The 14,570-nt window shown below is 39.4% G+C and overlaps 1 protein-coding gene across 1 annotated transcript in view; it reads left to right on the forward strand.

Annotated features, from left to right (window-relative positions):
- LOC126973980 (uncharacterized) overlaps positions 1–4,151 on the forward strand; it is a 74,519-nt gene extending 70,368 nt beyond the window's left edge. The window contains exons 6-7 of the mRNA XM_050821328.1: positions 1,268–1,494; positions 3,900–4,151. Coding sequence (XP_050677285.1) covers positions 1,268–1,494; positions 3,900–4,151 — 479 coding nt within the window. The remainder of the gene's footprint in view (positions 1–1,267; positions 1,495–3,899) is intronic.
- Positions 4,152–14,570: the final 10,419 nt, after the last annotated feature.

Raw genomic sequence — 14,570 nt, forward strand, 5'->3', positions numbered from 1 at the left:
ATCAAATACTAAAAATTTAAATTAATACACCTTTACCTTTATATTATATTAATAAAATGCTATTATTTATATGTGCTACCTATTGATAGGTTTTAAGTCGGTGGCAAACCCTAAACAAAATAAAACTTAGTATTATAAACAGCTTACTTATTGTAATTATTAAGGTTGTCTGGCCATGCGTGTCTGTCCGCTTGAGTTGTATTGTTCTAGACGAAGCTATCCCGCTCAAAGTCACAAAATTACGTAAATCGGATCATAAATCTCAGAGTAATCGGTGTACCTACATAAAAAAATACCGATCGAATTGATACCCTCCTTCTTTTGGAAGTCGGTTAATAAAAACTGGACATCATTTAGCTCTGAAATGTAAAGTCATTGTCACGAAACCGTTAGAACGCGGTAGATGTGTGTGAGGTATAAAGTAAAATAAGTTTAGGGAAGTCGAAGAAGTTGTAGCTTTGTTTTTTTACTGCCGATTAATTGACATGTGGAGTTTTTGGATTCCGATACAAAGGAATAAATAAAAGATATTTAATAAAAGGAGGGAAGAGACGACGTGCATAAAGAGGAAATAAGTAAAGATCAGCTCTGGATACGGGGTGGGCCATTTTCATTTTTCCATCCTCACAACTGCATCGGTAGATGAGGGCGGCCATCCGATAAGTACCTACTGCAAATCGTACGTGAGAACTTTGTGCAGAGCCATGCGAGTCGATACTGTTTGTCAATATAATATTGTCAAACACACTTTATTCACTTAGACTTAAACTAAGCGCTTTTAAATCGTCCCTATAAATATTTCTTTCAAATTACTGAATCCATCATATAATGTTCGGAAAAAGAAGAGCTCGTGAGAAGAACATGCAAGAATCTCAACGGCCACTCTTTTCAATCAACAGAGTATTTTACACTGGCTGTAATATACATAACAATTTAGTGTGTAAGGTGCTGCATACAATATAATATGTATCTTGTTCTAAGTTAAAAGCGTTTTAAACATCAAATATTTCAATAAACGTAATTAAGAAAACATTGTATAAATAAAAATTATCATATTACATTGGATGCGTCAACTTTAGACCTTGAATTCATTGTTTGTGTTAGGATGCTTCATGAACACGATAGTCGTCATTACTGTCATAGTTGGTCATCGCATCCAACAAATACAATGATTTATTAACTATAACAGTTCGAGCTGGCTCCACGAGCAGCACCTGTAAACGAGTTGACGCTATTGACACTATAGTTTTCTGTTCGTTGTGCGAAGATCTTCAGGTGGATGTGGCGCGATCGGGCCCCCGCGACGCCAGCTCCGAGAGCGGCTCCCGAGCATTACCGTCGCGCACGACCGCGCCGCACGATCACTGGCGCTCCCGCAGCGCGCTACAAACAAACTTGACCCGCACTGCGGCCGCTACCACCGCTGCCACCGCTACCACCGCGGCACACACCTACGTCTTGAGACATTTCGAACCTTATCGGGCCGATTTTAAAGTAATTTCAAAATTGTCAATACCTGTAGTTTAGTGAACTTATTCGACTAATTATGATGCTTAAAGGTAACATCTTTAAAGAACATAATATTGATTTATCTTAGAGTTACTATTAAGACTAGAGATGAAACGGATAGCAGTTTGGCCGGATACCGGATACCGGATATTCGGCCAACCATGTGGCCGAATAGCCGAATATATGGCCGCCGGATGTCTGGCGGAACTTAGCCGTTTGGTGTATCGCACACACAAACACAGACTTGCCTAGGCGGCGCGCGAACGATCGAATAAACTCGGTTAGATTCGGTTGAGAGAAGCGAAACCGCTTGCTACCTCTCAATGCAGAAAAATTATTAATTATTTTTTTTCTATTACTTTCATTTACTATGGTCTGACTAAAAATTTACAACTCAAACTAATTATGTTTCTTTAGTGATACTAAAACTAACTAAATAAAGCAAATAATTACTTAAAAATATATTTTTTATACAGTTTTTTTTTTAATTCGGCCTGATGTCCATCCGGCCGAACAGTAGGTAGTTATCCGGTATTCGGCCGGATAGTATTAAGGCCGCCGGATAGGCCGGATACCGGATAGTTACCGGATATCCGTTTCATCTCTAATTAAGATTTGTTTTCTACTGTGGTTTTTCCTTTTACTTGCTTTTATGATGTGTTTATCTAAGGTTTGAAGTTTCTTTAATTTTAATATCATATTTGATACTTTCTTTGATTTTCTTACCAAGTGCTGTTATTAATTTAATGTTTTTTTTGTAAAAAAAAATTTGAAATAATAATTTTCTTTTCTTCAATAAGCAGCAGTCTTAAGTAATATTTTTGCTTATTTACTTTACTAACTTTGTTACCTACAGTATGTAAGTTGACTTCGTAGATTACCATTAATTGTATCTACATCACTGCTTTAATATTCGGAGAGTTCTTTGTTTAACTTTGACAAGGATTTGGCGACTTTATACATTTTTATTTTAACCTAGGACTATGATCAAGTCTATGCCTTATGGTTCCAGAGATATAGTGATGAGTCAACAGACGACCGACAGACGTTCTGTAATAAATAAAATTCTGTTTTATTATGAATTTGTCAATAATATTTCATAAATAACTAATAAGAATTTTTAAATCTTTCTAACTTTCTGAGGAGGTAAAAATTAAACTTCCTTAAAACACGGGTAACACTTAAAAAAATGATTCCTTTTGTTTGTTTTAAGTTTATTTTATACAAAAGTTAAGGTCTTTTATTTATCGATTGAGGCAGTGCGAAGTCTGCCGGGTCAGCTAGTTGGAAATAAAAATAATTATGGGTCCCAAATCGAAATAAAAAACTATCTTATATCTCTCATGTTGTTTAACTGCACTACATGAAATATCTATTAAAATCCGTTCATTAATTTAGGAGTTCACTGGAAACAAACATCGACAATGGATTTATCTATTAATATGAGTCTGTAAATCGACTTCTTTTAGAAAGTGAATATAAATATGATGACGTAGTATTTTCTCATAAGCACTGTTCAAAAAGAGTAATTAGTGCTCGAGCCAGTGGCGTAGCGTGCCTTGGCGGGGCCCCGTATAAAAATTTGCTTATAAAGGGTAAAGATTTCTCACAAAAGAAAAAATTTTTACATAAATTAAAAGAAATATTTTACTAATCATAATTATCTGTCAATTTTTCAAAAAAAAAATACAAATAATATCAATTGAAATTGACACTCTCCTTGCCTTTTTCTTGGGGAAGCAGCTAGTTTTTATTAATGTGCCCTGGGACCCCCGGGGCACCGTTTAATTGATACGGCAGATACGGTGGTAGCTACGCCCCTGACTGCAGCAGTAGATCCATCAATAGCTGACTATTTATCACTACATTTGCAGCGACGGAAGTCCCCGTGGCAGCAGCTGTCAACAAAAGAGCTTGCTTGCTTGTTGCTCACTTGGGGCATGGGCTTATTATTATTGCTTATAGTGTGGTATCAGCCTGTATGTCCTATCGGAAATAACACCTTGAATGTATTCTTTTAGCTGTGCTCTCTCTATCTCTGTCATATACTTTATCATCAACTTGCATTCAATATTTTGTTTATAATAGCTTCTCTAGTTTGCAGTAAAATGTTCCAATGTTGGCTACTATATATAGTCCGACAACGACAAGTATGACGCGTTGCCCCCCCCCCCCCCCCCCCCCCCCCCCCCCCCCGCAACACCGCCCGTTACCCGCTGACGTCTCAGTACTGAGTACGTCGTCCCCGCCACCGTCTGTCACCCCGTGGGTCGGTGGCGCACGCAGTTGTCGGATTATGATCCTTAGAGCGTATAATATAAGCCTTCCTAGACCTAGGTTCAAGTTGTACATAGGTCGTTATAAGCCACGTGGTCGTATGTGCTCGGCAGGCTGGCGAGTATGGCGACAACGCGGCCGAGTACGCGGCCGAGGAGGCACCGGCGGGCAGCCCCGCGGCGCCGCCCTCCCCGCGCGCGGCTCTCACCCCTCCGGGACCCGCTATTGTCGCTCGCAGAGCACCGCCGCCTGACTCGCCAAAACCGGCCCTAGACAAAAACAGTGCAATGAGTTCCAAATCCACGATTCAATTTATTACAATAGCCGCAAGAATGATATTTTATGCTCATTGTCATGTAGAATAATATAAATACAAAAGGTACAACATAATCACTGAATTTTTTTACCTGTATCAATCCTAGAACTTTTTTGAAATGAAACTTAATAAGAGTCATTTGTGGTACAGGTATAGGTGTACAGTAAACATATCTACCAGTATGGAAACTATGCCTTGTTGATAAAATACTTACCTATACGTGCCTACACTCCATTGAAGCAATAGGGTTGTCATGTTATTTTTCTAAAAGACTTTAAAAAAGGTTTTTGAAGTATTCAACTGTATTTTTGGAACGAAGTTCCTTATGGGCGTGAAAAAGTAAAAAGCATTAAATATATAGTTATGTTTTTAAACAACATTTTATTTCATGTTTTGCTTCCAAATATATCGTTTAAATTTTTTGGTTGAAATATTCACGGGAAACTTTGAAATATTTGATTTAAACTTTGTACACTTCTACCACAGTCGGGGCAAGACAGGGCAGTTATCGTTTTCTTGAGATTCAATTAAGAACAATTAACATCTATTTACATATAGAGATACAAGATGGAGGATATGACTTTTTCAATAACAACAAAATGGGTATCAGTTTCTAGGTTTTCGGAAGTGCCAATTACAAAAATGACATCTATTTAGAAACTACACCCATGACGCAAAAATTGTCAATTTCATGCAGCCACCATCGTGAATTTTCATTTTGATAACACTAGCTGGTATTGGTTTCAGCACCCACGAAAACTATGATATATAAGATAAAGGCATATAAATTTAAAAAAACATCATGGAAACCCATTAAACCACACTCATATAAAACTTGATAATAAATATTGCAGCCGCAAACTTAGTTTAACATTGTAAATTATGTTCACGAATTTATTATAATCGATTTCACGGACTTATAATTCGAATACCCACTAATTATAATAATAATATTTATAACAATAAGTCATTCTTAATATACTATACTAATTTATAGTTTAAAAAACGATAAAGGCATAAAAAGGCATGAAAGGCATTTATTTTCTCAAAATTGATTCCTTTAGAATTCTTTTTTATGTCATTTCTAATAACTACTACATACTACTAACGCTTCAGAAACAAACGGCGCTCTGAGAGAGAAGAAGCGGCGCAAGAAACTCTCCCATTCACCATTCTTTTTTTGCGCTCTTTCCAATAAAAATATACAATATTGTACAATCATTTCTATCGCTATAAAATAATCACAATCTAGTCCCAGGCTGTCCGATCATTTAGATATTCAGCAATGGAGTAATAGGATTTACGACAGAGCCATTTTTTTTATAAAACATTTAAATTTATTTACAGATAATGCCTGAACAGTGGCTGGGACTTTATTATAGAAGTGTATACATTTACCCTTAAAGCTATTATGTATCTTATGAAGCCTACTAGAATTAGTTACAAGCAATCCATTATTTCTAGTGTTACAATAATGATAATCATTATTAAGAGCAAAAAGGTGACGATTTTTGTGAATGTATATTAAATTTTCATAAATGTACTGAGAATGAACAGTCATAATATTTATTTCTTTAAATTTTTTTTGAGAGACTGTCTATAACCAAGCTGATATATAGCACGAACAGCTCTCTTTTGCAGAGCAAACACTATATCAATGTCAGCAGCATGACCCCATAGTAAAATACCGTACGTCATGATGCTGTGAAAATAACTGAAGTACACTAATCTAGCGGTCGCAACATTCGTGTACTCTCTAATCTTTCTAACTGCATATGCAGCAGAGTTGAGTCTACCTGCTAGATGGTCAATATGTGGACCCCACTGAAGCTTTTTATCTAACGTGATACCCAAGAAAACCGTAGTGGCCACAAGTTCCAATCTCTGATTATTTATAAGTACGTTGGTTTGTACCTCCGCTATGTTTGGTGTAACGAACCGTAAACACTTTGTTTTTTACTGTTTAAGTGCAGATTATTCGTCTCAAACCAATGCACTATCTTTGAGAGTGCATTGTTTACCTCGTCATCAATATCTGCACGTCGCTTCACTTTAAAAATAAGTGAAGTATCATCAGCAAACAATCTCATGGCTATCATCTACCACAAACGGTAGATCGTTAATATATATGTCGTAACACGGAACGCCAGCGCCATCTGTCGTGTCGTTACACGGAACGCCAGCGCCATCTGTTGGCGTTCGATGGAGTCAACGTTCCCCCGGCCGAGAGGTGCGCACTTCACTTCTTGTGCAGCGGTCGGCCAGAGCAGTCGAACTTGAACCATCACGCGTTCCATATATCCCATAGTGTATTTATTTAAAGTGATTCTACATTATAATTTGATTGTGTGAATAAGTTTGTTCCGTGCACTGACTTTACCCATCGATGCCCACTGCTAGGAGTCTAGGACTATGGACCCTGCTAAGGACGGTGACCCTCTTCCGCCGTTATCAGAGGTGGGATCAATGTTGGTGCAAAATGAGAAAAATAACGAAGCTATATTCGGCGTGCCATGTTCGAACTACAAAACCAAAACATGCGAGCGCTGATCGAAGCCCTGATAGCGCCGAAACCTGTCTTCCGTGACAATCTACCCACATTCGACCCTGACAAGCAAGATACGGATGCAAGATCGTGGTGCGCAACAGCTGAATTGTGTTTCTCGGAAAATCCACCAAGTGGCGGTCAACTCGTGCTAGCCGTCAGCAGGGCGCTCAAAGGTGAAGCATCCACGTGGCTGTCTCAAATTGCATACGAAAGAATGACGTGGACCGAATTCAAGGTACTTTTCACCGCCAGATTTATTTCGACGGAAACATTTGCAGGTACCCTCATTAAATTAAATGAACAAAAACCAAGTGAAAAAGAATCGCTACCAGCGTATGCAAGTCGATTAATTGCCTCTTTGACGAATCGTTGGAAGGATGTTAACAAAGAAGAAATCGCGGTAGCTACTGTACTGGCTCATATATCGCAATTTGACCCGAGACTACAACGTTTGTCGTTTACTGCTAACATTGTTTCGCGAGAAAAATTACAACAAGAACTAAACGCATTCTCGCAATTGAAACGCAAGATAAATACCAGCGGCGACTCATCAAATGCACTCGATTTTAAACGAGCGAAGCTGACCACTCTGAAGTGCTTCAATTGTGGAAAAACCGGCCATAAGCGAGCAGAATGTAGAAGCAAGACGATCGACATAAAAGGACAAACTATTATAACATCGAAAACGTCAAGCCCAGTGATGCAGCAGCCTACACCAAGGCCTTTGGTGTGCTTCAAATGTGGCAAAACGGACCACATCGCCCTTCGGTGTACCGGCGGCGGCGGCGCGGGCGGGCCGAGCGACGGCGGCGCCGACGCGTCACGAGGCGAGCGACGCGTAGATGTCTGCGTCGTGCAACCACTGTCGGGCACGTTACAACATAAAGGTGCACTGATTTGCTTTACTTATGATTCGGGTGCTGAATGCTCGTTAGTCAAAGAAAGTTTTGCAGCCAAATTTAGTGGCAAGCGTTTTACTAATATTGTTGCTATGACTGGTATTGGTCAAGCGCGAGTGTTCAGTACAGAACAGATTTTGTCTTGTGTAGAAATTAACGATCACCATCTCGAAGTTTTGTAGCACGTTTTGCCCGATAATTACGTACAGAGTGACGTCATGATAGGGCGCGAGATTTTAAATCAGGGGTTTGCTATGAACATGACGGCTACGAATCTTCGTTTGTCCAAAGTTGTTTCTGTCAAATCGTTGAATAACACATTCTTCAAGCAAGCATAATGAAGTGGTTCATATTAGATTACCGGGTATTTTTAATTGCGACGAAAGTCATAAGTTTTATATATATAGTGTCGATGATCGATTCGATGGTCTGATAGGTAGTGATTTATTAAAACAATTAGGTGCGACAATAAATATGAAGTCACAAACACTTTTTACGAATTATGCTAGTATACCCATAATTTATTCACCTCCAGCTAGGGAAAAGTTTATATTACCACCTCGCTGTGAGTTGCGGGTCAAACTCCCCGTCAATTTACTTGAAGGTGATGCCGTTTTAGAATTTAAGGAATTTACGGAAGGTTTTAGGATGCCAACGGCATTAGTGAGTTGCAGTAATGGTTTTGCTTCTACAGTAATTCAAAATTGTACTGATCTAGAACAAACCTTACTAGTAACATCACCGTTTTATGTAGAACCATATAACGAGAAAAAGTATAGAATAGATACAGTAAATTTCACTGGAAATAATGAAAAATATGAAAAACTTTTAAATAATAATTTAAATAAAAATCGTTTAGAGCATATGAATAAGGAAGAAAGAATCAGCATAGAAAAGATTTGTAGGGAATATAAGGATATATTTTATTGTGAAGATATTCCATTATCTTTCACTAATCAAGTGAAACATAAAATTAGAACAATTAATGAAGATCCTATCAATATAAAAGCTCATAGGTTGCCTCCCGTTCAAACTAAAGAAATAAATAATCAAGTTGCAAAAATGTTAAAAGATAATATTATACAAGAGTCATACTCACCTTGGAGTGCCCCAGTACACCTCGTACCAAAAAAGATGGATTCTTTAGGAGAACGTAAATGGAGGATGGTAATTGATTACCGAAGGCTCAATGATATTACAATAGATGATAAATATCCACTTCACGCGCGTAAACCAGATTTGACCGCTATTGAGACGGATGTAGTAGGTAGTGACAAGTCGAGACTTTTGCAAACGTTAGATCGGTTCTCTGATTTTTTTATCACAGGTCTGCCTACGACTCGTGTAAATACAGGCAAGCTTAAAATTAGGTTGATAGATAGCACTCGCACGGTACAGCGTCGACCTTATAGGATGTCGGCTGACGAACGTAGTGTTATTCGTGACCGCGTAAAAGAACTTTTAGATGCGAATATTATCAGACCTGGCTGCTCCCCTTTTGCAAGCCCAGCTTTACTTGTCAAAAAGCACGATGGTTCAGACCGTATGTGTATTGATTACCGCGAGCTTAACAGTAACACTGTTCCTGATCGTTATCCACTTCCTTTGATCTCCGATCAAATTTCACGGCTTCACGGTGCTAAATACTTCTCCAAATTAGACTGCGCAAGTGGCTTTCATTTAATTCCGGTCAATGAGGAGTCCATAGAGTGTACTGCTTTCATAACTAACGAAGGTCAATATGAGTTTCTGACCATGCCTTTTGGCCTTAGGAATGCGATATCAGTTTTTCAACGGGCTATCATGAAAGCACTAGGTGATCTTGCCCATGATTACGTTATAGGGTACGTTGATGACATTTTAATAGTCTCTCCCGATGTAGAATCAGGCCTAGAGCGACTTAAAGCTGTGTTGGAAGCTCTGACGAAAGCTGGTTTCTCTTTGAACCTAAAGAAATGCTCCTTCCTTAAGACGAAGGTAGAGTTCTTAGGGTTCGAGGTAGAGTCCGGTCAGATCAGACCTAACCAAAGAAAAATAGTAGCTCTCACGTCTCTACCACCTCCTGAAACTGTGACGCAGTTAAGGCAATTCATCGGACTGGCTTCGTATTTTCGACAATTCGTGTGCGATTTTTCTAAAATAATGGCACCTTTGTATCGACTGACCTCTTTGAAAGGCGATCTAAACTGGAAGCTTGAGCATGAAGACATTAGTCGGAGAATCATCTGGATTTTGACAAACGACCCTGTGTTGAAAATCTATGACCTAGAGCTCGCGGTAGAGCTCCACACGGATGCAAGTAGTGTAGGTTACGGGGCAATTTTATTTCAAGTGACAGCTGAGGGCAAGCTAAGTGTGGTAGTTTACTTCAGTAAGAGGACATCGCCGGCAGAGAGCAAATACCACTCTTACGAGCTGGAAACCCTTGCGGTGGTGAACTCTATTAAACATTTTCGAAAATATCTCTATGGTCGGAATTTTACTGTGGTAACAGATTGTAATTCTTTGAAATCATCATAAACAAAAAAAAGAGCTGACTCCCCGAGCGCATAGATGGTGGGTTTTTTTTACAGTCGTTTGACTTCGACATCGTTTACAGAGAGGGAAAGCGTATGTCGCACGTAGATTTCTTTTCACGAAACCCGATACCGTCAGTTTCAAAATCAATAGAGCCGCGTGTAGAGTCCAAACGAATTGACGTTACTGAGCTTTCCCCCAACTGGCTTCAAGCAGAACAACAACGAGATGTAGAAATCTCTAAAATTATCAATGACTTAGAGAATGATAAATTAGACGACAACGTTGCTAAAACCTATGTACTACGATCGAGTATTCTGTATAGTAAAATTCAACGTAATGGGAGGTCTAAATGTTTACCTTATTTACCACGCGCTATCAGATGGTCAGTAGTGAATAATTTTCACGATTCTATCGTTCACCTCGGAGCTGACAAGACAACTGAAAAGCTATTTTTACTGGTTCCCGGGAATATCATAATACGTAAGAAAGTTCGTAGATACTTGCGTTACATGTAAAGTAGCGAAATCTCACTCCAGAAATGTTCAGGCCGAGTTGCATCCAATACCTAACGGTTCACATAGACGCGACGGGCAAGAAAAAAAATACGTTTTTGTTTTGATTGACGCGTTTACAAAATACGTTCTTCTGTTTCATACGATGAACATTGACTCCAAAAGTAGTATTCACGCGGTGACTAAAAGCGTAGCTCTTTTTGGAACCCCTACTCGGATAATAGCTGATCAATGTCGTTGTTTTGCCAGTAAAGAATTTCAAGATTTTTGTGTGAGTAAGAACATACGGGCAGGTAGAGCGCGTTATGTCCGTCTTAAAATCGATGTTAACTGCAGTTGAGACTAGTGATAGTAAATCGTGGCAAGACTCTTTAGACGACGTTCAATTAGCGATAAATTGTACTATGGACCGAGTAATAAAAGCTTCTCCTCTAGAGCTTTTGATAGGTAAAGTGGCAAGGCCTTTGTCGATCATGTGCAGTGACGTAGAAACTAACATCGATGACATTGAAGAGATTCGCGAAAGCGCGTCTGAAAATGTCAAAGCGTGTCCGGCTTATGATAAGTCTAGTTTTGACAAAACAAAGGCTAAAATTATAAATTTTTCGGTTGGTGACTTTGTGTTGTTAGCGAATGAAGAGCGTAATCAAACGAAATTAGATCCGAAGTTTAAAGGGCCGTTTAAAGTAGTTGAAGTATTGAATGGTGACCGTTTATACGTTGAAATCCTTAAATTCAAAGCGTACTTACAAATACGCACACGACAGACTAAGAAAAATGCCAGCAGGTCACATACCAGTCGAGGTTGATGTTAATAATGTTGATCATGTTGATGAAAATGAAGATCAAGCTTAAGCTGTGGCGGAAACTCGAGTAAGTAACGTCTAACGCCGTATTGTGTTCGACCGTACCAGAAGCCATTTCGCAGTCGTAGCCCGGTAGAAATCGGTATCTCTTGAGGCAACTCAGGTAGTCCGTGGGTGCGCGGTGCGCGTTTGGTTCTGGCGGAGGTCGTGGTCTGCAGAGACCGTATCGTGTGGTCACTGGGTGACACACGGGCGATCCACTTGATGGATATGCGAACTGATTTGGAACCACGCGCTGGTTGTGTATGAGCAATATGATTGCTGTTCGGCTGGAGAGCCGTGGCGTTAGATGTCTTCCTCGGGAGTCTTATATGATCTAATCGTAATTTCAGTAAGCCGTGCATGGTTAAACTGAGTAAATATGAGGTTTGACAAACGACTGTGGTATGTGGCTCTGTCTGTTGTATAGTGAATTTTGTATCTTCTGTGGGGTTTGGTCAACATGTTAAAATAGTTGACTTTTTTTACTTTGCCCGTAAACTGTAAATTGTAGTCAGGAATGACCGAGTGAACAGGTATTCTCGTGGGTGTTTCATTTGGTTGCAGGTTAACCAACACATTGGGACGTGTGCTAGAAGGATGGCCGTGTCGTAACACGAAACGCCAGCGCCATCTGTCGTGTCGTTACACGGAACGCCAGCGCCATCTGTTGGCGTTCGATGGAGTCAACGTTCCCCCGGCCGAGAGGAGCGCACTTCACTTCTTGTGCAGCGGTCGGCCAGAGCGGTCGAACTTGAACCATCACGCGTTCCATATATCCCATAGTGTATTTATTTAAGGTGATTCTACATTATAATTTGATTGTGTGAATAAGTTTGTTCCGTGCACTGACTTTACCCATCGACGCCCACTGCTAGGAGTCTAGGACTATGGACCCTGCTAAGGACGGTGACCCTCTTCCGCCGTTATATATAAGAAACAAGAAAGGACCGAGAATAGAACCCTGTGGAACACCTATTCCCACAGGTTTATCCGAAGACCGTTTGCCATTTACATTGACTATCTGAACTCTTTCGCTTAAATATGATTTTAACAGATTTAGGGCTCCATAATGCTTTAGTTTTAGGAGTAAACTTCATGGTGAACGCAGTCAAATGCTTTGGACAAATCACAAAAAATGCCCAATGCATCCTGTGACTCTTCCCAGGCGTCAAAGATGTGCTCAATGAGTCTAGTACCCGCATTAATTGTTGATAAGCCTCTAGTGAAACCAAATTGATTTTTGTTCATTAATTTACAAGAATGCATTTGTATATAATAATCATAAAAAATCACATCACACAGTGGTCATAAAAGATCACATTGAAACTGCTTCATTTCGTTTGGGCTTCATTTGACTCACATTCTAAGCGTTATTATTCTAAGTGTAACAGTATGGAAACCACATACAAACGACGAGGACCCTAAGCGGTTTTCGCGGTCTTGCAGCAGCGAGTGTCGCGTCAAGACGAGTGACATGTTGTTATTTGTTTCCGAGATCTTTTTAAAAATGCCAGCGTATTGCGTGGTATACGGCTGTTTGAACTCGGCTCCATTAAAACATGAACTATTAACAGTAAATACAAGATTGGACAATGTCAGACCAAAAAAGGTGACGATTATACCAGTTACGGGTCTTGAAAGGTTTAGAAATAATTTGATAAATACGATACCATTATTACCCTGCGGTGAAACTGCTAATTTTCACTATAACTTAGTCTTCAATTCCTTCTGTGAGGAATTTGACAGGATTTTTACTCCAGTAACGGTGACAGTAAACAACATACATTGTTTTAATGATTGGGCAACAATGGGTATCCACAAAAGTCATAAACGCTTATTTGACCTTTATTATGAGAAACATTACAATAATAGTGAAGAATTTAAAATATATGTAAAAAAATACTCCAAGCTCTTTAAAGTAGTTTGTCAAGAAGCGAAAACACGTTTCATTGCAGATAAAATTAAAAACAGTAATAATAAAGTAAAAACGACTTGGAGTGTAATTAACAATGAAACTGGTAGAACGAATTACCGTAACACCTCTATCTGTTTAAATATTAATAATCGCGTTATAAATTCGGAAATAGAAAGTGCAAATGAATTTAATAAATACGTCTCCGAAATCCCGATTGTCACGACCAAAAAACCTTAACTCTTCCCCAAAAGCAGCACATGATATGCTTAAATTACACGTACCAGTATCTTCCACTGATTTGAAATTTAAGTATGTTAAAGGTAGCGATATAATAAAAATCTTTAAATTAATTAACCTAAAAAATACAAAAGACCTATGGGGCCATTCGACTAATATTATTAAATACATACTTGACATTATTGCACCTGAATTAGCAATAATATTGGATTCAGGCAGGCAACGCGAGCACACGTGCCGCGCTATCTGTCCTCCTTCGAATATTTTTATTACCTGCGTTATCGCACTATCTGCTCAGGCCACCTGGGCTAGCTATTGTTATCGCGCGCTATTGTTCGGGACTCTTTGAGTCTCGCACCTGTTACGTTCCTTCGCGGAACGTAGCTTAGTTATTATCAGTGTTAATTACCTGGTTTTACGATCGTGTTAGTTAGCACCTGTGCTGTGTTTCGCGATTCTGCACGCTAATCGCGTGTGTTTGTGAGTTGCAGTTCGTGCCGTGTGTGTCTTCTCCGCGGGGGCCTGCACAGCGTGCATCGGGGTTCCGGGCCAGCCAGTCTACATCCAGCAAAGCTAAGTCTTAGGCTGAATTATTATAATTAATTTCTTTTAGTTTTTGCATATTTTATTATTATTAATATTATTTATTAATGTACTTAACTATAACTTAACTTAACTATAGTTGTCCACTTAATTATTATATTCCCCCTCTGCCTTACTCGGGCAGCGGGGGTTGTTGCCCGCTCAACCTAGTTAATAAATATGACAGCCATGGCTTCACCAATGGTTGCCGACGAGGGCCTTCTAAGCGCCCTACTAGATAGGTTATTCACGGAGAAGATCGCTCCGATAATGAAAGAAACAATCAACGAGACAGTGGATGCCGCTATTAAAGCGAAATCCAAAAACTATAACTCGTCGTCTGACGTTTCGGGTTCCGACGGGGAATCCGAAATGGAATTAGGCAACATCTCCGATGTTAGTTCCGT

The sequence above is a fragment of the Leptidea sinapis genome, chromosome 31 (assembly GCF_905404315.1).
Source record: "Leptidea sinapis chromosome 31, ilLepSina1.1, whole genome shotgun sequence".
Taxonomy (NCBI): Eukaryota; Metazoa; Arthropoda; class Insecta; order Lepidoptera; family Pieridae; genus Leptidea; species Leptidea sinapis.